At 43.9% G+C, this 24,849-nt stretch overlaps 1 protein-coding gene across 1 annotated transcript in view; it reads right to left on the bottom strand.

Moving 5' to 3' along the window:
• The window catches only part of LOC141976803 (butyrophilin subfamily 2 member A2-like), a 98,775-nt gene that overhangs the window by 5,562 nt on the left and 68,364 nt on the right, over nucleotides 1-24,849 (bottom strand). The window contains exons 26-36 of the mRNA XM_074937967.1: nucleotides 19,914-19,940; nucleotides 18,750-18,776; nucleotides 17,377-17,397; nucleotides 12,747-12,767; nucleotides 12,057-12,077; nucleotides 11,495-11,521; nucleotides 10,709-10,729; nucleotides 8,363-8,383; nucleotides 6,658-6,678; nucleotides 5,143-5,163; nucleotides 3,038-3,058 (exon numbers count right to left, since the gene is read on the bottom strand). Of these exons, the coding sequence (XP_074794068.1) occupies nucleotides 3,038-3,058; nucleotides 5,143-5,163; nucleotides 6,658-6,678; nucleotides 8,363-8,383; nucleotides 10,709-10,729; nucleotides 11,495-11,521; nucleotides 12,057-12,077; nucleotides 12,747-12,767; nucleotides 17,377-17,397; nucleotides 18,750-18,776; nucleotides 19,914-19,940 (249 nt within the window). The remainder of the gene's footprint in view (nucleotides 1-3,037; nucleotides 3,059-5,142; nucleotides 5,164-6,657; nucleotides 6,679-8,362; nucleotides 8,384-10,708; nucleotides 10,730-11,494; nucleotides 11,522-12,056; nucleotides 12,078-12,746; nucleotides 12,768-17,376; nucleotides 17,398-18,749; nucleotides 18,777-19,913; nucleotides 19,941-24,849) is intronic.

The following is a 24,849-nucleotide window of genomic DNA, read 5'->3' as shown; positions in this document are numbered from 1 at the left end:
GCATAACCCTTGTTGTTGGGCACCACAAACCACTAAAAACAGCAAACTATAAAAACTACATGAAATCTAAATTAGACTGTAGGTTCTACCTCGGACAACTATTAAAAACTATTTACAGAGTGAAAACTCAGCGACACAGAGTGATGCAGAGAAACAATGTGAAGAGAGAATGCTCATAGGGAGATCCGACTAAGGCCAGTGGTGTTAGGAAAGAACTGATGGGGTCGGGGAAGTGCCGCCCTTATATAGCCTCCGGAGAGGCCAAAAGGAGGTGGTGAGCACATGCACTGCCCTGACAGGTACTGCTAGGGGAAAAATCTCCAGTGCCAGTGTGCTTGGCACAAACATATCTGAGAGGAATACACGTCTGCAACCACCCCAAACAGAACTAATAGTTAAAAAATTAAAGATTCTCTGACCAGGATTGTGTTTTATGGGGACTCTCTCTTGGTGTGAAGGGGAGAATGGCGCATAATCCTCACACATACCCAGCCCAGCCCCCGGCTCTTTCTTTCTTTACATACAGTTCCATGGATCTGAAGAAGGAGCTTTGAGTACCAAGAAAAGGGGCAACAGAACAGAAAACATGTTTATACCTCCTTCCATATGGGGGGAGGGGACACAAACACCGCCCCCCCCCCACACACACACTTTGGTTCTGGAATAGCAGACCCTATAAAACACTCTTAGGAGGGAGAGGGTCTGAAAATGTTTCACAAAAGAAATTGCACCAGTTTCCATGCTATAGCGTTTGAGAGGCCACCTGCCAGTGGAAAGTACTCTACAGCTCTGAATCTCAACTGCAAAATGTACCCACCTTCCTCTCATTGCAAAAGCAGAAAGATCCTGATTAGAGCCAGTCAGAGAGACGTTGAGCCACGGATCCTGGGCTTCCCATGGCCCAGTTCCACAAGCACTGAAGCTCATGGCAAGCACCTTTTGACTTCAATGGGAGCAAGGTTGAATCCAGAGTGTCAGTTTACTGAAAATACCACTCTGGAGCTCATCATCTTCAGACTGAAATATATGACTCATTGCTCTGACCTGTGTATTTGCTCAGTTAAAAAAGGAAAACCAAACCATCCATCCAAAACTAATAACCAAATAGGCCTCTCAACAGTTAATAAAAACCTGCCTCCACCCCTTCCATCAATGGGAAAAAGGCTGACCCTTCCCATTCCAAGCCGCAGAGGTCAAAGGCAGCCTACCCTTTTCCTCCTTGAGTTGGGCTGCAAAAAAAAAAAGGGGGGGACACATTTCAACATATGCACTTTATTTTTATCAACTTAGGGGCCCAACCCTAAACCCAGTAGTCAATGGAAGTCTTGCCGCCAAATTCACTGAAGGAAGGGTCAAGTCCTGGATTAAGTGATGCTCATCTTTTTTCCTGACACCCCCACTCTGCCCCCATGACATTGTCTAGTTAAATGGAACATTAATAATTACTTCATGAATTTGTTCTGTGAAAGAGGCACAGGGTCAGCAGATGTTACATTAAGCGGTATCATTTTCCTCATGTATCTGAGTGTAAATGACACACAGCTGGTGCAGACTTACTGATTTGCTTCTGCAGGGCTTCTGAACAGGAAATGTTACAATGATATAAAATGCTTATTTTTCAAACCAGGTAAAAGTTGTACCTCATTTTCTCTGCTAAAGCTTTCATGACATTATCAGATACATCACACTAAATATGCAGAGGTTGGGAGCAATTGGGAAATGCAGAATCAAAGAAGTGGGTTTTGCATGTAGCTGGGGAACCTGAGAGGTTTGGACCATTCTGGTTTTGTGCAGGATTGAGTTCTGTAGTCTAAGTCCACCTTCCGTGCAGGTTCATGTTGTCTCACGAGCCTCCCCCTATTGGCTGCCAAGGTTCAGGCTCCAGTGGAGAATAGGTGTCAGTGAGGGTCAGAGTCTCAAAAAATAGATGGAAAGCCATTTTAAAGCGAAAAATCAAAATGTTCCATTTTAACAAGATGGAAACAGAAAGTTTTGACTTCACTGAAACACTTTCTTTCTTTCTTTCTTTTTCTCCACCATCCCTCTGTAGTAGACAGAGAGAGAGCCTGGAGCACTGCAACTGGTGTAAGATCTGAGGCCTGAATCAGAGGCTGTGAACCAAAGTCAGGCCATGTATTGAAGAAGATGCTTACAAGTTCACTGTGAAATATATGAACTTGGCAACGTTATTGCTAGTGTACTAGGCACAAGATATTTATATAAATACAGTACACCTACTACAGATACATCCCAATCTAATACAAGATAAGGTGGCTTCACAGAATAGGGATGTTTTGTTCAACATATCAAGAACAAGGGGAGGTAAAAAACAGATGTCATGAAATGTATAAGATGGTACATAAGTTATTTATCCTAGTTGTTCGGCACTTAACAAAAACCCTTTAAATATTTCTTTTCGAAATACACATATTCCCATGGAAAGTTTCTGCAAATCCCTTAGTCTAGCAGTGAATACACTGGGACAGAAACCAGAATCCCTGGGTTCTATTTCCTGCTCAAGCAAACATTCCTTTGTGACTAGCACCACTTCCCTCACAGGGGGATTGTCAAAGAGCCTCCTCTGGGTGCTCTGCACAGGACATGGGTTACCGGTTTGGGGGAAGCTCTCTGGGGAAGACTATTCTCCTCCCACCCCTGAGGCAGCAGGTGGAGTGTCAGCATGGCTTCAGCTACTATAGCTCAAGCACTGCTGTATCAACTCTCTCCCTGCTGCACTCCCCATCCAGAGACTTGTCTTACTGAGGATATGTTCAGTTCCAGGAGCACGTAGATATTTTTGCTCTCATTCCCAACTCCGCTTCATCCTCTCCCGTTCGGACCATCTTTGAAAATTGCTTGTGAGATCTCAGCTCCATGACATACATGATTCCAGAGTCCCCTATAACCCTCCTCATCCCAGACCCAAGAGCCATGGAATGAGAGCTTCCCTGCTGCAGTCAGGGCTATTAGAACCCATGCAGGGGATGCAACGTTTGGTCCGTGAACTGTAAGTGTTCAGTAAAGTAGGCAAACTCACCTGTTTCCTCCTGGAGTTCCTCTGCAAAAGAAAAATGAGGAGAAAAAGAAAACAGTTCAGCTTATGTCCATGGAGTTACAAAATGAGGAGGGTGAATGTGATCTTTTTTTTCTTAAGTAGCATAAATATTGTACATTGCTAGAGACTATGCACTTGCTAGTCAATCTGTGGGCTAGTCCCATGCCCTTCCCCCTAGATAGTAGAAAGGCAAAATTCTATTCTTGTTTGAATAAATTTAACAAGAAGCTTAATGGGCACAATTAATTAGCAAAAAAGGCACATATGACACTCGATGCACCTCCATTGACCTCTTTTGTGATTGTCAGATTGTGGTTTTGGGCCATTTTATAGACTCTTCTTAAAGCAATCCCAGTTTTCTTTCACACTTTTCTGTTTAACTGTTTCCTTTCTGTCAACATTGCTTATAATTTCCCTTATCTTCGGGAAATTAGCCTATTTGAAGCCTGAAGTATATGTATAATTGGTTGAGAATGCCCTCTCTTTGCCCATATTCAATGTGATCGGGTCCATAAGCAACCACTAATATCCAGTTCAGTGATTAATTCATCATTTTCAGTCATACTGAGATCCAAAATAGAGTTATCTCGTGTTGGGTGCAACACTGTTGGAGCTACAAAATCATCTGTAAATTTTAGAAATTCTAATGATGTTTTATTACAATCTGCACAGGACATCCAGTGGTGGAACAAAGCTGGCAAGAAGTCAAAACAGACTTACTCAGGAAAAAATGTATGCAAAGTCCTCTTTGGGGAAAAAAAAAGACAACTCTTGCTTTCTAACCATCAGAGGAGTGAAGTTCTGGAACAGCCTTCCAAGAGAAGCAGTGGGGGCAAAAGACCTATCTGGCTTCAAGATTAAACTCGATAAGTTTATGGAGGAGATAGTAGGATGGGATAACATGATTTTGGCAATTAATTGATCTTTAAATATTCATGGTAAATTGGCCCAATGGCCTGTGATGGAATGTAAGATGGGGTGGGATCTGAGTTACTACAGAGAATTCTTTCCTGGGTATCTGGCTGGTGAATCTTGCCCACATGCTCAGGGTTCAGCTGATCACCATATTTGGGGTCAGGAAGGAATTTTCCTCCAGGGCAGAATGAAAGAGGCCCTGGGTGTTTTTCACCTTCCTCTGCAGCATGGGGCACAGGTCACTTGCTGGAGGATTCTCTGCACCTTGAAGTCTTTAAACCATGATTTGAGGACATCAGTAGTTCAGACATAGGTGAGAAGTTTATTGCAGGTATGGGTGGGTGAGATTCTGTGGCCTGCATTGTGCAGGAGGTCAGACTAGATGATCATAATGGTCCCTTCTAATCTTAATATCTATAAGTGAACACCTCATGATGGTTCACTTAAAATTTATATTGATTTCAATGGGAAATCATAGAATATCAGGGTTGGAAGGGACCTCAGGAGATCATCTGTCCAACCCCCTGCTCAAAGCAGGACCAATCCCCAATTTTTGCCCCAGATCCCTAAATGGCCCCCTCAAGGATTGAACTCATAACCCTGGGTTTAGCAGGCCAATGTGCAAACCACTGAGCTATCCCTCTCCCCCCCTGTTAGGGTGTGGAAAAAGATTTCACACAGTGAGGTAGATATAAAAACTGGCCATGTAAGAGATAGAGGCTGAGCACATGGTCTATTTAGACATCCAAAGGAACCAGAATTTGTATTTTGTGGGAATTTCCAGATTTTAAAATTACTTTTTTTCCAAAACAGAATGCAGAAAAAGAATTTTGAATTTTCCTGCAATGTTTTTAGATCAAACAAAACATTCTGTTTTGATAAAATTAAAACATTTTTATTCTAATTTTGAAAATTTCAGTATAAAAGCAATATCATTTTGAAATGAAAAATCAAATGTTCCATTTCAATATAGTCAAAAGGAAAGTTAGAATGTTACTGAAATATTTTCTTACTTGCTTTCATTCCCCCAACCAGTTACACGATGCACCAGGACTGCAGAGTCCCCTACATGGCCCCTCCTGGCCATGAGGAATGATAACTTTTTCGCTACAGTCGGATCTACAGAGTTTGCTCTTTGGACTATAACTATTCAGTCAACTGTGAAAACTCACCCTTTTCCTCCTGTAGTTCTTCTACAAAAGAACAATGGGGTAAAGAAGAAAAGAATTAAGTGTATTTCCATTTAATTACAAATTCAAGAGGGTGAATTAGTGCCTTTCATTTCTGAGTAGTATAAATATTGGCCATGGTGAGTGAGAAACACAGAGCCTTCGCTTTCTACTCAATCTGTGGGCTAGTCCCATGCCTATTCCCCTAAAAGCAGAAAGACAAGATTCTATTCTTGTTTGAATAAATTTAAGAAGAAGCTTGATGGCCACAACTAATTAGCAAAAGACACATGATGCTCCTCTACTAATATGGGATCTGTTAAGAAAGGAGCAGTAATACTATTTATAACATGACCTGCATTTCATTTCAACTTCAGTGCAGAGTCCTGTCCATTTGTACAATTCCTTTCATACTGTGTTTCTTTGAAGGAGGGTTATAGATTTTGGAGGGTACAAAACAGTAAAGGGGGAGTGTCATAAAAATACAGCTAAGGGTAGCATAAAATCCCTCCTGGGTAGCTGTACTGAATCTTTACCTGTAACGGGTAAGAAGCTCAAATAACCTAGTTGGCACCTGACCAAAAGGGCCAATGAGAAAAGAAGATACTTTGAAATCTGGGGGAGGGGAAGGTTTTGTTTGTGCTCTCTTTGTTTGTTCCCTCTCTGGACGGAGAGAGAGACCAGGCTGGAAAAACATCTCCAGAAAACATACCTGAAATGAGCATCTAAGGTTACAAAAATTGTAAGTAATGGTAAGGAAATGCATTAGATTATCTTTTGTTTTAGCTTGTGAATTTTCCCTATGCTAAGAGTGAGTTTTATTCCTGTTTTCTTTTGTAACTTTGAAGCTGAACCTAGAGGGGAATCCTCTGTGTTTTAAATCTTTTTATTACCCTGTAAACAGTACCTTCCATCCTGATTTTTGCAGGTGTGATTCTTTTACTTTTTTTTAAATAAAATTATTCTTTTTTCTGATTGATTTTCAGTGTCCTAAAAACCAAGGGGTTTAGTCTGTGCTCACATTGTAACCAATTGGTTAGGATATTATTCTCAAGCCTCCCCAAGAAAGGGGATGAAGGGGCTTGGGGGAATATTTTGGGGAAATAGGGACTCCAAGTGGCCCTTTTCCTGAATTTTTATCTAAATCACTTGGTGATGGCAGCAATACCGTCCAAGAACAAGGAAAGGATTTGTGCCTTGGGGAAGTTTTTAACCTAAGCTGGTAGAAATAAGCTTAGGGGGTCTTTCATGCGGGTCCCCACATCTGTACCCCAGAGTTCAGAGTGAGGAGGGAACCCTGACAGGGAGTCTATTTACATTTTAACGATGTATGAACAGCACTGGTCAAATATAGCAAATGCTCATATATGCTATTGACAAGGAAAACCAAGGAAACTGCCCCATCAAATGTGGTAGGGAAAGGTGAAGTCTAATAATGAATCAAACATTTCTTTTTTTCATTCTATAAGAGTCCTACATATTTTTAGAGCACACGGAAGAAAAAGGACATAGACTTACTTATTCTCTTCTCCAAGTTCCCTAAAAAAGAAATATATATAACAATAGCACCTTTTGTAATAATATAGCCAGGAATGAAGACAACTAATAGTTAAACTATAAAAAGCCATATTGTCTTCATTGGAGAATATTTGTGTGGAAGCAGGTGAGATAATGAGCACCATAAAGTTTAAGGCCAGAAGGGACCACTCTTATCATGTATCACACAGTCCAGAGAACTTCCCCAAAATAATTCCTGTTTGTATTACAGCAGATCTTTTAGAAAAAACATCCAATTTTTATTGAAAAATTACTAGTTATGGACAATCTGCCATGACCTTTGTAAAGAATTTCAATGGCTCTTACCCTCTTAAAAATTTACACCTTATTTCCAGTATGGATTTCTCTAGCTTCGCTTCCAGCCACTGGATCTTGTTAGCCCTTTCTCTGCTAGAGCCTATTATCATATATTGGTTCTTGTTTACATAATTATAAAGTGTGATTAAGTCACCCCTTCTTTTTGTTAAGCTAAATAGATAGAGCTCTGGAGTCTATTACTATAAAGCATGTTTTCTATTACTTTAATCATTCTTATGGTTCTTTTCTGATACCCTCTTCAATTTATCAACTTCCTTCTTCAGCTGGGGACATCAGAACTGGACGCAGTTTTCCAGGATCATAGCCAAATACAGAACTAATATAACCTTCCTAGTTCTACTTAAGACCATCCCCATGCCCTCTGTCCAAGTGCCTAGCCAATCCTGTCCTATTTAAGGGGCTTTGTGAGCTCTAGGGAAAGGGGTACAGCTTTCCTGAAATGAATGAGACAGAAATTGCACCTATTCCCTTCACAGACAATGTGTGTTGGATAGGATCAGATGTGTGTTAGGAAAGGTGAGTGAGTTGCTGAAGTGCACTGACCTGGGGAGCTCTGGGTGGGATTGTATCTCAAGGGGTTAGCTGCTTCTCCTGGACATTCCAGGCATGGAAAGTGAGAGCACCCTAGTGCCAGGGGCAGGGGAGGCCAGGACACTCTTCTCTCAGAAAGGCACAGAATCTGTGAGCATGAGACCTGGCTTTCAGCAGAGTTTTTGGCTTTGCCGTGATTCTAGGATGCTCTGTTATCTGAGGGGAGACTCCCACTCCCCTCAGGAGAGGATGGAGTGAAAGTTCCCTGAAGTTCCCAGAAGAGGTTTCTCACTCTAGGGTATGCTCTGGCCCTTCAATATCGAGGTTTCTACCTCGGGGCACTGCATTAAACACCCCCCCCCCCGAGTTCTTTAAGATTTACAGATGGTTTCTTGGTGCAATCTGGAATTAGCTGCTAAACATTTCCCCGATAAAACCCCACTCTGTGTGATCGTCTCAGAAAACAAAGCAAACTCACCCTTGCCGCCCAGCCACTGCTTTACAAAACTAGACACATCTCTGTCCCACCTGTTTTGTCTTTGTCTTTGCTGAAAATTGGGTTAATGAACATTTATTTCCTCTCCACTGTCACAGCCTCACACCCCAACCCAGACCAAACAGAGAGACAACCTGCCAGTGAAAAATACCCAGAATCTCCTCAGTCTAAATTACAAAACTCACTCACTTCCCGCTCACTGCAAAAGGAGAAAGATACTGATACCTCAGCAGTTAAAGAAATCCTTCCTCCACCATTTCCCTCAGTGGGAAAATGATTGACCCTTCCACCTCCAAACTGCAGAAGTCATAGTCAACTTACCCTTTTCCTCCTTGAGTTGGGCTGCAAAAGAAAAACAAAAAGGACACTTTTCAGTATATGCACTTTATTGTTATTAAATTAGGGGCCCAATCCTGATCCCAGTGTAGCTGATGGAAGTGTTCCCATTGAATTCATTGAAGGACTGGTCAAGTCTTGGATTAAGGAAAGCTAGTATTTTTTTCCTGAAACACCTACTCTGCCCCCACATGATTGGGTAGCCTAATGGAACCTTAACAATGTCTCCTTGCATTTGTTCTGTGAAAGAGGTGTAAGCAGTGTCAGGATGAGCTCCACCCTGACATCTGGTGGTGAGGTGTGGCAAGTTGTGAAAAAGAACTTCAGGGGCCGATCTCATTTGCATCGGCACACCCACCCCACCTAGAATGAGGCCATAGCTGCCCAAATGGTCACTTTGGCTGCTGTGGGATCCCCAGTGTTTCTGTTATTGGGGCAGGAAGAATAAATTGTTATTACCCTGATTATAGGAACTGTGCTTGGAACTGTACTTGGCCTTTTGTTATGATGGAGGGACTCACCATCAACTAAGTAGCACTCACTAGGCAAGCGTCATGGGTTCCAAAACTCTGTGAATGGAGAGAGGTTGGGGACAAGTATTAATACTTGGTGGCATGGGCCCCTTGGTGAGGGCCTTACATGCTAATTGCACCTCCTCCTCTCTCCACTGTGGAATATCAGAGCTAATTTTGATTTCATTAGGAGTCTAGTTACAGGCTGCTGAGCTCACTTTGGGCTAATGGTGCACCAGCACTGAGGCTCCCCTACTACAAGCTGAATTCACCAAAGAGCTGAAATCACTGAGTGTTGTGTTAAGTAGTGGGGGAGCCTGAAGATATATTGTGGAGAAGTTTGCAGGACGGCTGGAGTGCCTTGTGGACAGGCTGTTGGAGCAGTTCATAGGACGGTGGGAGCTGCTGGTGGGATGCGGAGCAGTTTGTGGGATGGCGGGAGCTGCTGGTGGGCCGCGGAGCGGAGCTGAGCGAAGCAGTTCGTGGGGCGGCTGGTGGAGTGGAGCGGAGCGGAGCGGAGCGAAGACCTATGGAGCTGTGGGGCGGTCAGCTTCAGATCATGTAAGGTGCCTTTTACCCCCGCCCCCATCTCCACCCAGGTTGGGAGGTAAAGCTCTTCAGATAAACTTTTGAACTCTGGGGCTGCCCTGACCAGGGACAGAGACTTTTGGGTCATTGGACTTTTGGGACTTTGGGTGATTTGGGGTTGCTGGACTCAAGAACCAAAGGCAAAGGGCATGCCCCAATTTGCTTGGGGTGGGTTTTTTGCTCAGGGGTTGTGTTATGAATCCTGTTCGTGGTGTTTCCCCAACATAATGCCACATTGTTTCTCTCTGTTATTAAAAGGCTTTTTGCTACACTCAGACTAGGTGCTTGCGAGAGGGGAAGTATTGCCTCTTGGAGGCGCCCAGCGGGGGTGGTATATATTTGTCCCAGGTCACTGGGTGGGGGCTCGAGCCGCTTTGCATTGTGTTATTGGAATGGATCCCCTAGATATTGAACCCGGCCCTTGTTGCTGCCAACTCTGATGGGCAGAAGGGTTACAGAGAAACAGGGACTGCACGTGTTACATGAACAGGTAACATTTCCCGCATCCATCTGAGTATAACTGATGCACAGTGAGGGCAGACTTACTGATTTGCTTAGGTAGGACTTCTGAACAAGAAATGTTGCAATTATATCGGAATGGTCATTTTTCAAACCAGGCAAAAATATACTAGACTTTCTCTGCTAAAACTTTCATGACATGATCAATATATCAGACTCAATATGCAGGTGTTGAGAGCTATTGGAAAAGGCAGACTCTATGAGGTGACTTTTGCATGGATCCTTAGAGGTGGGGCCATTCTGATTTTGTGCAGGTTTGAGTTCTGTAGTCTAAATCCAGCTACCATACAGGTTCATGTTCTGTCTCACAAGTGGAATGTAGTAGGTATCAGTGGGGATCATAGTCATAACAGGAGAAGCATCTCTCGGATAAGAAGGTGAGATCTTATGGGAAGTTTTGAATGTTAATCCAGAGACCGTGAATTGTACTCCACATTCAATGGGAAGCAAGTCTTTACGGTGTTCCTACTTAGCCTTAATGTAGGTATAAGCCTTCAGGTCCAAGGCTGCAGAGTGAATAAATTCTGTACTTGGCACATTGATTTCAATGGGATTACATTGACAGACCACAATACCTCACAGAACTGACCGTTTGGAGCCTGCTGATGTGTAATGGATAATTTAGGGAGTGATACTGAGGTTTACAAATACAGGACATACATTATAGTTCTGGGAAATAAAAACAGGGTGATACTAATCCACACAAACTCACCAATTTCTCTCTGCAGTTGTTCTGCAAAAGAATAAACTTTATCAGTCAACACTGGCAGTTTTGTTGTTTCGAATGTGAAAAAAGAGAACATAACAGTTGGATACCTGATTTACTAACATCATGAAGAGCATGAATCAGCTGTATTCAGTATGGCTCATATTCAGTGAACTAAATATTTTAATCTAATATTTATCTAATTGTGTATTTTACCACAACCTGTTGTCTCTGCTGCTCTCAGCCCTACATCACAAATTACCTCACATTTATTACATGCCTTCTAATCCACACACGTGTGTGCAATGTGACACAGAAATCTGACAACACAGGCCAGATTTCTGAAGACCTGAGGATTAACTGAGATGAAGGAGCAAAACACAATTAAAATTTCACATTCCCCTGCAGTGGCAAACTTCCGCAACTAGCCCAAGAACTAACCAGTCTCACTTTCAGATGCGGTCTGTCAGTGGCTACACCTCCATATTTGAAGTTACAGGTGTAGCTGAAGTAACATGGCAGCAGCAAGGGCGGTATGGTCTGAGGACCCTGACTATGTACCGACAGAGTCCAGGCAAGTTTGTGCACGGGGAGGCTAGCCTGTGCAGCTGCACCCACTGCCTGTGCTATACCAGCTACACAAAACTTTTCTGAGCATCTTGGCTGGACAAGATCTAGCGTGAGTCTGTCTGTCTGTCTGACTTGGGAACCACCCACCTACCTCCAAGAGCAGGCGCAGCTACTGTGACAGAGATTTGATCCTGGCTGATGGAAGCAGACAAGAAATCTTACCTGCTACAGGAAAATCTTCTTTCCTTTCTAAATGAGGACAAGAAATAAAGAACAATTCTCATTGACTAAATATGCAGTTCCTTTTTGTCATTAAGACATACAAAGATGCACACAAATATTGGACTAAAATCCTGCTCCCAAAAAAGTTAATGACAAACTTTTGTTGATGCCAATCAGAGCAGGATCGAATCCACAGTCTCTTTTTATTCCTACCATACTCTAGGGCTCTGCAGTGAGTCCAGGCTGCTTCCCCATTTCCTCTGAGAGTTCAGACACCCCTCCCCTTGGCCACAGGATACAGAGGAAACACCCAAGTAAGAGGTTGCTGGAACTCCCAGAAGCTATTTTTCCCCCCCTCGTAGAGGAGGATCTGGCCACCAGAGTTGCCAAAAAATCACATGGGAGAGAGGAGAATGTTAATAAATGTTAATAAAGCCCTACAGAATTATAGCCTAGCTATGGGGGATCTGTGTTTGTGTGGGAAATCTAGAAATATTCCAGGCCAAGTTGAATGGGCTGCAGGGTTTGTCCCTTTGACTGGATAGTTATTCAGTAAACTCACCCTTTTGCTCTTGGAGTTGCGCTGAAAAAGAATCATGGAGAAAAGAGAAGGAGAAAAATAATGAATATATTTCTATATATTAGCAAGCCATAGAGTGTGAATGGGAACCTTTATCTCTTGAACAGCACAAATATTAGCCATGTTGGTAAGCAGCCAAGTTCCTTCACCAAGCTATTCATTCAGTGGGCCTAGTTACCTGCCCATCCCCCTGCATAGAAGACTGGAAGAGATATTAGATCCCAACCTTTTTTTAAAACCATTTTGGCAAGAACTTTCATAGTCACTATTAAATAGCAAAAAGCTCAATAGGAAACACAATCCCCCTAATATGGGCATCAGCTATTAAAAGAGTCATATTATTTAATGAGTTATGTTCCATTTTCAATTTCAATGAACAGTACTTTTCATACATGCATTTTCTTTTATAGAATATCTGTTTTCTGGTGAGCTACATTTCCTAGAGGATACCAAACAACACTGGGGGAGTTCATTTAAAAATGCCAGAATATTAAAGCAACTATTTTCAGATCTAGCAAATATTCAGAGATGTTCTTCTCAAGCCAGGAAAAGGGTATGATGAAAGGCAGGAGAGAGCAGAAAAGTTCAACAATAAATTCTTCCACTTTCCACTATACAAGATTTGTGTGTATTGACCAGACTATGCATTAGAGAAATAAGACACACACTTACCAATTGTCTTCTCTAGGTTTTCTGAAAAAGAAACATATATTCAGTGATAGTGACAGAAGCTTTCATCGTTAAAGGGTACAGCACAGGTCCCTTGGGAGATCCCATCTCATCTGGGAGATCCCAGATTTACCTCACTCCATTGTGAAAATTGACTATGTTTTGCAGCAGAGTCTTTTGACTCCACAGAAATGTCAGGCTGATTCACACTCTGTTTGTAAGGCAATAAACTCTCCACGTGAATGGAAGTTTCCGATGAAACTTCAGAGAGAGAGGAGCCTGGAGCTGCCAGCAGAGGGAGTTCTCCTTGAGGGGGAGGCATTACACCTCACAGAGTGGTTTAAGACTTACAGAGGGTTGCTTGGTGCAATCTAGAACTAGCTGCTGAATATTTCCCTGATAAAACCCCAACTCTGTGTGATTGTCTCAGAAATCAAACTCCCTGTGACATTCTATACCTCTGTATAAATCCCATATTCCTCACCTGTATATAATTGTGATATTGCATATAAAGCATGCCATGTAAGGTATCAGGGGAAAGGTTATGAACTGCTGAAACCCACTGTTCTATCTATGTATATCTTTAGTGCATATGAAGTTATGAGATTGTGTTGTATGGCTGTCACTAAAACATGCTGTAAGTTGGGGAATCAGCCAGATATTAGCTCCCCAGAAGCAACAGCAAGGAAAGTAACCAATGACAGGACAAGTGTAAAAATCACCATCAACAGCCATTGCCCATCAAAGGAGCTACAATTCAATGACTCACCTGCATGAGGACACACCAAGGTAATTGCTCAATCTTATCTGGGCACTCAGCAATGCCCACCACACATTATTAGTCTTGATAGGTCCAAGAAGGAAGTGAGTTTTTTTTGCCTCTGTTTTCACTAACAAGGTCAGCTCCCAGACTGCTGCGCTGGGCATCACAAAATGGGGAAGAGATGGCCAGCCCTCTGTGGAGATAGAGGTGGTTAGGGACTATTTAGAAAAGCTGGACGTGCACAAGTCCATGGGGCCAGACGAGTTGCATCCGAGAGTGCTGAAGGAATTGGCGGCTGTGATTGCAGAGCCCTTGGCCATTATCTTTGAAAACTCGTGGCGAACGGGGGAAGTCCCGGATGACTGGAAAAAGGCTAATGTAGTGCCAATCTTTAAAAAAGGGAAGAAGGAGGATCCTGGGAACTACAGGCCAGTCAGCCTCACCTCAGTCCCTGGAAAAATCATGGAGCAGGTCCTCAAAGAATCAATCCTGAAGCACTTACATGAGAGGAAAGTGATCAGGAACAGTCAGCATGGATTCACCAAGGGAAGGTCATGCCTGACTAATCTAATCGCCTTTTATGATGAGATTACTGGTTCTGTGGATGAAGGGAAAGCAGTGGATGTACTGTTTCTTGACTTTAGCAAAGCTTTTGACACGGTCTCCCACAGTCTTCTTGTCAGCAAGTTAAGGAAGTATGGGCTGGATGAATGCACTATAAGGTGGGTAGAAAGCTGGCTAGATTGTCGGGCTCAACGGGTAGTGATCAATGGCTCCATGTCTAGTTGGCAGCCGGTGTCAAGTGGAGTGCCCCAGGGGTCGGTCCTGGGGCCGGTTTTGTTCAATATCTTCATAAATCATCTGGAGGATGGTGTGGATTGCACTCTCAGCAAATTTGCGGATGATACTAAACTGGGAGGAGTGGTAGATATGCTGGAGGGGAGGGATAGGATACAGAAGGACCTAGACAAATTGGAGGATTGGGCCAAAAGAAACCTGATGAGGTTCAATAAGGATAAGTGCAGGGTCCTGCACTTAGGATGGAAGAATCCAATGCACCGCTACAGACTAGGGACCGAATGGCTAGACAGCAGTTCTGCGGAAAAGGACCTAGGGGTGACAGTGGACGAGAAGCTGGAAATGAGTCAGCAGTGTGCCCTTGTTGCCAAGAAGGCCAATGGCATTTTGGGATGTATAAGTAGGGGCATAGCGAGCAGATCGAGGGACGTGATCGTTCCCCTCTATTCGACACTGGTGAGGCCTCATCTGGAGTACTGTGTCCGGTTTTGGGCCCCACACTACAAGAAGGATGTGGATAAATTGGAGATAGTCCAGCGAAGGGCAACAAAAATGATTAGGGGTCTAGAGCACATGACTTATGAGGAGAGGCTGAGGGAGCTGGGATTGTTTAGTCTGCAGAAGAGAAGAATGAGGGGGGATTTGATAGCTGCTTTCAACTACCTGAAAGGGGGGTTCCAAAGAGGATGGCTCTAGACTGTTCTCAATGGTAGCAGATGACAGAACGAGGAGTAATGGTCTCAAGTTGCAATGGGGGAGGTTTAGATTGGATATTAGGAAAAACTTTTTTACTAAGAGGGTGGTGAAACACTGGAATGCGTTACCTAGGGAGGTGGTAGAATCTCCTTCCTTAGAGGTTTTTAAGGTCAGGCTTGACAAAGCCCTGGCTGGGATGATTTAACTGGGAATTGGTCCTGCTTCGAGCAGGGGGTTGGACTAGATGACCTTCTGGGGTCCCTTCCAACCCTGATATTCTATGATTCTATGAGTTAATAGCTAAAATACTGAAGGCTATATTGTCTTTGGTTGGGAATATCTCTGGCTGAGAAGGAGAGACAATGTGCATGATTGGTTCATAGATTCTAAGTCCAGAAGGGACCACTGTGATGATCTAGTCTGACGTCCCTGTATAACACAGACCATCCTCAGTAGAGAAGGTTACTCCCGTTGTGCAGTAACTGATGTTCTTCGAGATGTGTGTCCCTGTGGGTACTCCACTTTAGGTGTGCTTGAGTTCTTGTGTCTAGGATCGGAGATTTTTGGTAGCCGTAACCACTGGACTGCATGTACACTCCCCGTCTCACACCATAAGCGGCAGCTATATAGTGCCATGTGGTGCAACTGCCTTCAGTTCCTTCTCTACCACAGAGTCCATGTCTGAACTCCTAAACAAAAGGGAGGAGGGTAGGTAGTGGAGCACCCATAGGGACACACATCTCGAAGAACCTCAGTTAGTACACAGGGTGAGTAACCTTCTCTGCTTCTTCTTTTTCTTGGAGTAGCATCCCATAACGTTTTCACATTGGCTTTGTCCTGTGAAAAAGGCACAAGCATTTTCACATCTGACTCAGTCCCAAAAGAAAGAGGCCTCAAGAAACAAAGGAAACCTCTCCGTCACACATGTGACAGTGAAACAAAGTCAATGCAGGCCTAGGGCCAGATCCAAACCCACTGAAGTCAATGGGAGACTTTCCTTTCACTTCAGTGGACTCTGAATCAAGTATTTGGCACCAGATTCACAGAAGTAATTAGGAATCTCAGGGTCTATTTAGGAGACTGAGTTCAGCTCTGAGACATCACTGATATTCTCAAACCCAAACCGTAACTGCAACCTAATCCTGTAAGCGACTAGAGTCCCCATGGTGAAAAAGTTTCTCCGGTCAGCAGGCACAAAGCCAACTAAATCCTGATGTGCTCCACAGCTAATTAGCAGCTCGGAGCCCTCACTCTTGTGTAAGCCCCAGTGCCTGCAAAATGTTATTCACAAACTAGGCATATCCCTGCCTGTCGTACCATGGCCTGATCTCATAGTCTGGGCTAGAGCTGGCCAACAGGCTTAGGTCTGCACAAAGGAGAGGGGGTGTGCTTGTCCCTAAATACCCAATATACCCAGTCGTAAGGGCATTCATCAGGAAAGCAAAGCACTTGGAGTCAAATCCCTGCTCCAAATCACATAGAGCTGGGGATTGAAACCTGACTGCCCCACACCCCTAAACACTAGGCTGTTGGTATCATGAGACATGCACGGGTTTCTCTCTCAGCAATGCAATGCCTAAGTACATTTGTTGATGTTAATCCTTATTATTTCATTCCAAAGTGTCATGTAAAAGGCACAAACATGTTTTTTCTTCAACCATGCAAAATATGTAACTTCTTTTTTGAGGTGGAGCTTTCACTACATTATCAGATAGATAACAGAAAAAGGGAAGTTACTTACCTGGAGAGAGATGTTCTGTCCATGAGCATGATCTACCCCATAAATTCCAGGTTGGAATCATTTGGCCGGCAGTTCCCGTATGGGTGAGCATGTGGCTTGAGCCACTTTCATGCCCCATGTCAAGTGCATAAAAAGGTGGGATTTGCCAATTGCCATTCAGTTTCCTCTCTACCATGGAATCCTGGCAGGTAAAAGGCCTCCAGGGTAGAGGAGACAGAAGGTGGGTCGTGGAATATGCCCAAGGACAGCACATCTCAGCAAACTCCAGCTGCTGTACAGGTAAGTAACTTACCTTTCTCCTTTCAGTGACTGTCCATACGCACATTCCACTGAAGGTGACACTCAAGCAGTGGACCAGTGTAATGGCCTAAGTCCAGCCCCTGTGAAGGTTCAGGTTCTTCTCCTGCTCTCATATGCCTCACTGTATTCTGTTACATTTTCTTTGTTCTAGTGGAGTAGAGCTGTCGGTTAATTCTATATTTGGACTCCAGAAGGGAATAAAGACACCGCTCACAACTGACAGTGTGCAGCCTGCTGCTTTATAATGTATTATTGAAGGACTGGTGTTGGGTCTTACAAACATAGGACATACACTACTGTTGAGTGCTACTGCTTAGAAGTCAGTGTAAACTCACCATTTTGTCTCTGCAGCTCCTCTGTAAAAATACAAACATCAATCAACACCTCTATTTTTGCCCTTTAGAATGTGAAAAGTATTTCAATATGACTAATCAACCTATTAACTTCATAAATAGCACATATGACACTTAGGGGGTTCACCCAGAACAAAACCGGGTTGTGTCTCTGCCAGGCAGCAGAACAGACGATGGGGGAGCTGAGACTGTCTGCCTCGTCTGTGCTTGAGAGACACAATCAACCTGTGGGGACTGGACGGGAATAGGAACGTGATTTATAAGCATGGCAACCAGCTGAAGGTCCCAGATAGCCTGCACTGGCTGCGACCACCAGGACATGTGCACTGGACATGGCATGAGACAGGACAGAGATATATTTGTGGGAGAGCTGGCTGCAGGGAGTTGTGTTACACAGGCCAGAGAGGAAGCAGCCTTGGAGTTGATCCAAGCACCAGAAGGGAAGCAGAATATTGTGCTTCTCTCAGCCAGAAGCCTTGAGTCCAACCTGGAGTATCCAGATCCACAAGGAGACATTGAGTGCCAAGACTCCGTTGTACCTCTAAGCAGAGTGCCAGTCGAGCCTGGTAGGAGACAGCAGCCTCACGCCCTGGCCAGCAGCCCACTCTACCCAGAAGGGAGAACTATGGAGCCCCAGCCCTTCCTATCACTCTGCCACACCACCAGCCAGACTGTGGGGAGATTCTGGGGAGAGATGGGAGGGGGCATTCCTTTTATTATTGCTTTGTTTGTACTTACGGGAAGATGTGTTCAGTTGTTGATGTGTGATTGGTTGGGAAATCATGTATTGTTATCCCTGATCCCACTGCCTTTCCCTTTTGTTCCTGATTCCTGTCCTTTCCCCATCTTTGATTTTACACCTATCTTTGCCTGCAATAAAATGTCATCTTTATTATCTGTGGATGCTGGATTCCCTGTAATTGGTTCCCATGCTCATTAATCAGACTTCTGATCTGGCCCTGTCTATATCCCTAGGTACCTAAATACCTTTAACAATGTGGGCCCAAGAGTTTCTCCTGCTCCCACTGAGGTCACTGTCAAAACTCACATTGGTTCTAGCTGTACGGGGTCAGGTATCATGAGACAAAGTCCCAGAGCATGTCTGACACATGTCAAGACTTCACCACCTGCGTTTCACTGGAGAGAATTATAGGAAATGTCATATGGAATGTGAAGACACATCTGACTTAGTTTCTGTCTGTGTCTCTGTTAATCTCTGGACCCACTTTTGCTTAGAACGGGTCTTTGCTAGCAAATGATATTTGACATTGATGTACAAAATGTTTAACAAGAATTATGGATTATACTACTTGAATTATTGTATTTTTAAAATATATTAAATATGATATTCATACCTAATTGAGAGCTGTACTTTTTCATTTCTGAAAGAAAGGCAGAGGAAAGGATGAGTAAAGAATAATATATGTGAATTCTCTGGTTTCCTAATGCACCACCTACCTTGGGCCTCTCTCAGTCACAATCAAATAACCTCAATCTTTTCTTCACAGCACATTGACCCTGAAAAATTGCTGGATCTTAAAACAGAAAGGAACCACTTTATAGTGGCTAAAACAGAGCCACACTTGAGTTTCCCACCTGGGCCATAGAAGGGTTACCAGTGACAAAATTAGGCTGTGTTATATAGGAGGCAACAGGCCAAATTCTGTCTGATTACTCCATTTAGACCCTCACTGGAATAAACAAGATTGAAGGGATGTATGAGAGAGCAGAATTTAACACTATGGCCCCAATTCTGCACAGATTTTCATATGTGCCCAATTCTATGCACTTTGAGTAGTGACAGTAACTTCTGTAGGACTCCTCTCATAGGAGAGGGGCCTGCATTAGTGTGAAGTTTTATGTCCCAATCCAGCAAGGCATTTAAACACATGCTTAAATTTATCATCTGCTTGGGTCGCATTAAAGGTAATGGCACTTATGCACATGCTTAAGTGCTTTGCAAAATTGGGGCTTTAGCAATGCTGATCTATGGATGAAGAAACTGCAGGAAAGAAGGGGGAACAGAATGCTATACAAAACCTGCCCGACCCCACCGACTCTCAACACGAACTAGAATTTCCTCATGGCCACAAGAATACTCTGTTCCACAGCAGACCATGTTAGTGCCCTGCCACGTTTTAGTGATGCTAACAGAGACATCTAACCTTCTGTGTGCAATTACCAACATAAAACTGCAAAATCATTTGAAAACTGATAACACAGGCAGCATTCCTGATGCCGTTAACATTAACTCTGTTAGAAGTGCAACACACATTTAAAGCTTCCTATTCTCGTGCATCTGATGAAGTGGGTTTTAGCCCACAAAAGCTTATACCCAAACAAATTTGTTAGTCTCTAATGTACCACAAGGCCTCCTCGTTGTTTTTATTCTGTTGCAGTCGCAACTCTCTGCAACTGGTGCATGAAATAGACACACAATTTCATGTGTGTGGTGTCAATGCAACCAAGTGAGATTTGACCATGAATGAAGAGTAAAGTAAGGACATAGGAAATCTTACCTGCTTCAAACAGTTTTTCTTTATTTTCTGAATGAAGGGAAGAAAACAGATGATGTCTCTTGTTTATACTTCTTATTTTGATAGTACCATACACACAAACCTTTATACGTACACACACAGCCCAAACCTATTCCTGCTGAAGTTCACTGAAATCTCCAAAGGAGTGTCATGGGAGCAAGAATAAGTCCACAAACTCTTTTGCAAGAGTAACGACAAATCATACCACCTTCAGATCAAAATGTAAAATTAAGTTGTAAATCCTCTGACCTTGACCTCTAACTATAGCAAATTCAAATTCAAACCCACCTAAAACAAATGACAACAAATATGTGCTAACTTGGCTGCTTTTCATGGTAATCCCTGTGCCTATGGGATTTTTACTTTACTCTCCACTTGTGACTTTCATACAAATAATATTTCTTTAGCGAGAGTGTTGGGGGCAAGGAAGAGCATGCTATCCCTGGCAGTGCAAGGCTGAATAGAATAATAGAGAGACAAGGTGGGTGAGGTAATATCCTTTATTGGAACAACTTATTGGACTGTATTGAACAATAATAATGCATCTAATGGAGCATCCTGGCTCTGACAATGCCCATTCCCAACTGGTTCTGAGGAAGAGGCAAGAAACACGTAATGCAAATGGTCTAAATGACAGTAATATGTCCATGACGGACTATTCTGCCAAGCTCAGGCCATAGAATCATAGAATATCAGGGTTGGAAAGGACCTCAGGAGGTCATATTTGCTTGATGGCTGAAGCAGGAGGGTTGTTATGTCTTTTACATATTTACTCTTTGCCAGTGTAACCTGAGGCTGCAGGACACCTGGCTATTTCCCTATTTTCTAAGAGAACTGTTATTTTATTTTTACTTAGCTGTCAGAAGAACAGTACAGTACGCAACAAAATTTACTGGTGACCGGATCAGGTCCTGATTATTCCTTCCTACTTATTGCAGCAGGAACTCAACAAAATCCACCCAGGCGCAGGAGCCAGGAGGATTGGGCTAAGGAAGTATTTTGGTGTAGAAAGCAGCAGGGGCGGGAAGATGGCCCCTGTCACCAGATCCTGAGTTTCCCAGGGCTGGAAGTCATTCTGGTGATCTGGTAGTTCACTGCAAAGCTCAGTCACCTACACACACATGTGCAGTGCACCACTCACTAAGTGTTCCTTTGGCAAGCGGAGCAGGATAACGTATTGCTACTGCCAAGTACGGGCTCAGCTCTGGTACCCTTATCTCCACTGGTAGCAACTTACTCCAAGAGTACTCCCACTCCCATAGCCTGGGAGGGCTATTTCCATGCTATGTTGCAACTTTCAAGCCTGTGCTATTTTGGCCTTGTGGCTGTTCAAAGAAGAGTCATGAGAATTTGTTATAATGGAAATGCACTAGCTTGGTGCTAAAGCCGGCCTTCCCAATCCGGCCTGGCTCCTACCAATTGCAGGGATGTGGAGGTCCCACCTGACCTGGCTGTGACGGAGTAACTTCAGTCTGCCCGTAGAACCAGCCAAGCTCCCAAACAAGACACTTGACAAGAGAGTGAAGCAGGACACAGAGACCTTTCTGTTTGCCTCTGGCTTCTCCCAGCCTCGCTCACTGCCTGAAGCCTACTACAGCAAACACCCCAGAAGAACAAGTGGAGCTGAGAGAGAACAGTCCCCAAATGTAGCCATGCGACACAGCTGGGAATTAGATACTATATTATTGAGCTGAGACACACATTTGAATGTAGCCCCCACCCCTTTGGACTTTGCTAGTTCCTGGACACTGAACTGAGGCTCTAGGGGTCCTACTCTCTGGCCTACACAACACTGGCTGCAGACCCACTGGATACCATTTCCCAGGCAGCTTCAAGCCTAGGGCAGGGAGAGAATAGCCTGGAAATGCTTTAAAAAGCCAGTGGGGAGCTTTGACTGGAATGATTGATATAGGCAGTTTTGCTGGGCCAGGGAGAAGCCAGAATTCCTCAGTGCCTCAGTGGGAGGGAACAGGCTGACTGAAGGACAAAGGGACAAGTTTTGGTTTCACTTTTGATTGGTTGAGTTTGGAGCTGGGAGAGGAGCAGCACAGCCCAAAGAATCTGTACTCAACTCCCTTTCTCCACCCAAAGGGAAGCTTTGAACTATTGTGGGGGTTTAGTGTGCGACTGAAGAGTGCCAGCCCTGCAGAGACCAGAGATCAGGAGGAGGCAACCTAGTGACAGAGGATGTGGAAAAAGCTAATGTACTCAATGCTTTTTTTGCTTCTGTCTTCACGAACAAGGTCAGCTCCCAGACTACTGCACTGGGCAGCACAGCATGGGGAGGAGGTGACCAGCCCTCTGTGGAGAAAGAAGTGGTTCGGAACTATTTAGAAAAGTTGGACGTGCACAAATCCATGGGGCTGGGTGCGTTCCATCCGAGAGTGCTAAATGAGTTGGCGGATGTGATTGCCGAGCCATTGGCCATTATCTTTGAAAACTCATGGCGATTCGGGGAAGTCCCGGACGACTGGAAAAAGGCTAATGTAGTGCCATCTTTAAAAAAGGGAAGAAGGAGGATCCGGGGAACTACAGGCCAGTCAGCCTCACCTCACTCCCCGGAAAAATCATGGAGCAGGTCCTCAAGGAATTAATTCTGAAGCACTTAGATGAGAGGAAAGTGATCAGGAACAGTCAGCATGGATTCACCAAGGGCAAGTCATGCCTGACTAATCTAATTGCCTTCTATGACAAGATAACTAGTTCTGTGGATGAAGGGAAAGCAGTGGACATGTTGTTCCTTGACTTTAGCAAAGCTTTTGACACTGTCTCCCACAGTATTCTGGTCAGCAAGTTAAAGAAGTATGGGCTGGATGAATGCACTATAAGGTGGGTAGAAAATTGGCTAGATTGTCGGGCTCAACGGGTAGTGATCAATGGCTCCATGTCTAGTTGGCAGCCAGTATCAAGCGGAGTGCCCCAAGGGTCGGTCCTGGGGCCGGTTTTGTTCAATATCTTCATTAATGATCTGGAGGATGGTGTGGATTGCACCCTCAGCACGTTTGCAGACGACACTAAACTGGGAGGAGTGGTAGATACGCTGGAGGGTAGGGATAGGATACAGAGGGACCTAGACAAATTGGAGGATTGGGCCAAAAGAAATCTGATGAGGTTCAGCAAGGACAAGTGCAGAGTCCTGCACTTAGGACGGAAGAATCCAATGCACCGCTACAGACTAGGGACCGAATGGCTCGGCAGCAGTTCTGCAGAAAAGGACCTAGGGGTTACAGTGGACGAGAAGCTGGATATGAGTCAACCGTGTGCCCTTGTAGCCAAGAAGGCCAATGGCATTTTGGGATGTATAAGTAGGGGCATTGCCAGCAGATCGAGGGACATGATCATTCCCCTGTATTCGACACTGGTGAGGCCTCATCTGGAGTACTGTGTCCAGTTTTGGGCCACACACTACAAGAAGGATGTGGAAATATTGGAGAGAGTCCAGCGGAGGGCAACAAAAATGATTAGGGGACTGGAACACATGACTTATGCGGAGAGGCTGAGAGAACTGGGATTATTTAGTCTACAGAAGAGAAGAATGAGGGGAGATTTGATAGCTGCTTTCAACTACCTGAAAGGTGGTTCCAAAGAGGATGGATCTAGACTATTCTCAGTGGTAGCGGATGACAGGAGAAGGAGTAATGGTCTCAAGTTGCAGTGGGGGAGATTTAGGTTGGATATTAGGAAAAAACTTTTTCACTAGGAGGTTGGTGAAACACTGGAATGCATTACCTAGGGAGGTGGTGGAATCTCCTTCCGTAGAAGTTTTTAAGGTCAGGGCTTGACAAAGCCCTGGCTGGGATGATTTAATTGGGGATCGGTCCTGCTTTGAGCAGGGGGTTGGACTAGATGACCTCCTGAGGTCCCTTCCAACTTTGATATTCTATGATTCTATGATTGATCAGAGGGGAAGAGAACCAATCCACTGGCAGCTACCTAGAGCCAGCTGGAACCTCCCAAGACTCCAGACCAGGTAGCCAGGAGAGGACCTAATCTCATCTGGGGGTGCAGACACTGTAAGGGAACCCCTTTCTTTTTGTTTAAGCCATCCAACATTCACATAAGTTCAGAACTTGTTTCAGGACTTATCCCCAGCACACCACCTGCCTGGAAAGGTGCTAGGGAGGGAGCTGAGGGTTTTAGTACAGTGGTGAATACAGGGAGATGGGGCATTTGTTAGATTATTGATGTTTTAGTACTTCAGTTAATCTTAACCCTTTCCTTAGTTTATCTTAACCTCTTTCCAGTTGACAGTGGAATCCCCTAAGGATCTGTACTGGGACCAGAGCTGTTCAATACATTCATAAATTATCTGGAAAAAGGGGTAAACTTGGTAAAAGGGGGTACAGTGAGGTGGTAAAGTTTACGTATGATACAAAATTAGTCAGAATAGTTAAGTCCAAAGTAGACTGTGAAGAGTTACAAAGGGATCTCACAAAACTGGGTGACTAAGCAACAAAATGGCAGAGGAAATTCCAGGTTGATAAATGCAAAGCAATGAACATCGGAAAACATAATCCCAAATATACACACATAATGATGGGGTCTAAATTAGCAGTTACCACTCAAGAAAGATCTTGGAGTCATCGTGGATAGTTCTCTGAAAACATCCACTCAATGTGCAGTCAGAACAGCTAACAGAATGTAAGGAATCATTAGGTAAGTGATAGATAATAAAATAATAATAAATAAATAATAATATCATAACGCTACTATATAAATCTATAGTCCTCCCACACCTTGAATACTGCATGCAGTTCTGGTCACCCCATCTCAAAAAGATATATTAGAATTGGAAAAAGCACAGAGAAGGGCAACAAAAAATTATTAGGGGTATGGAACAGCTTCTGTATGAGAAGTGATTAAAAAGACTGGGACTGTTCAGTTTAGAAAAGATACAACTAAGGTGGGATATGATCGA

Source organism: Natator depressus, chromosome 23 (genome assembly GCF_965152275.1).
Source record: "Natator depressus isolate rNatDep1 chromosome 23, rNatDep2.hap1, whole genome shotgun sequence".
In the NCBI taxonomy this organism is placed as follows: Eukaryota; Metazoa; Chordata; order Testudines; family Cheloniidae; genus Natator; species Natator depressus.
This window is presented reverse-complemented; position numbering and strand designations above follow the sequence as displayed.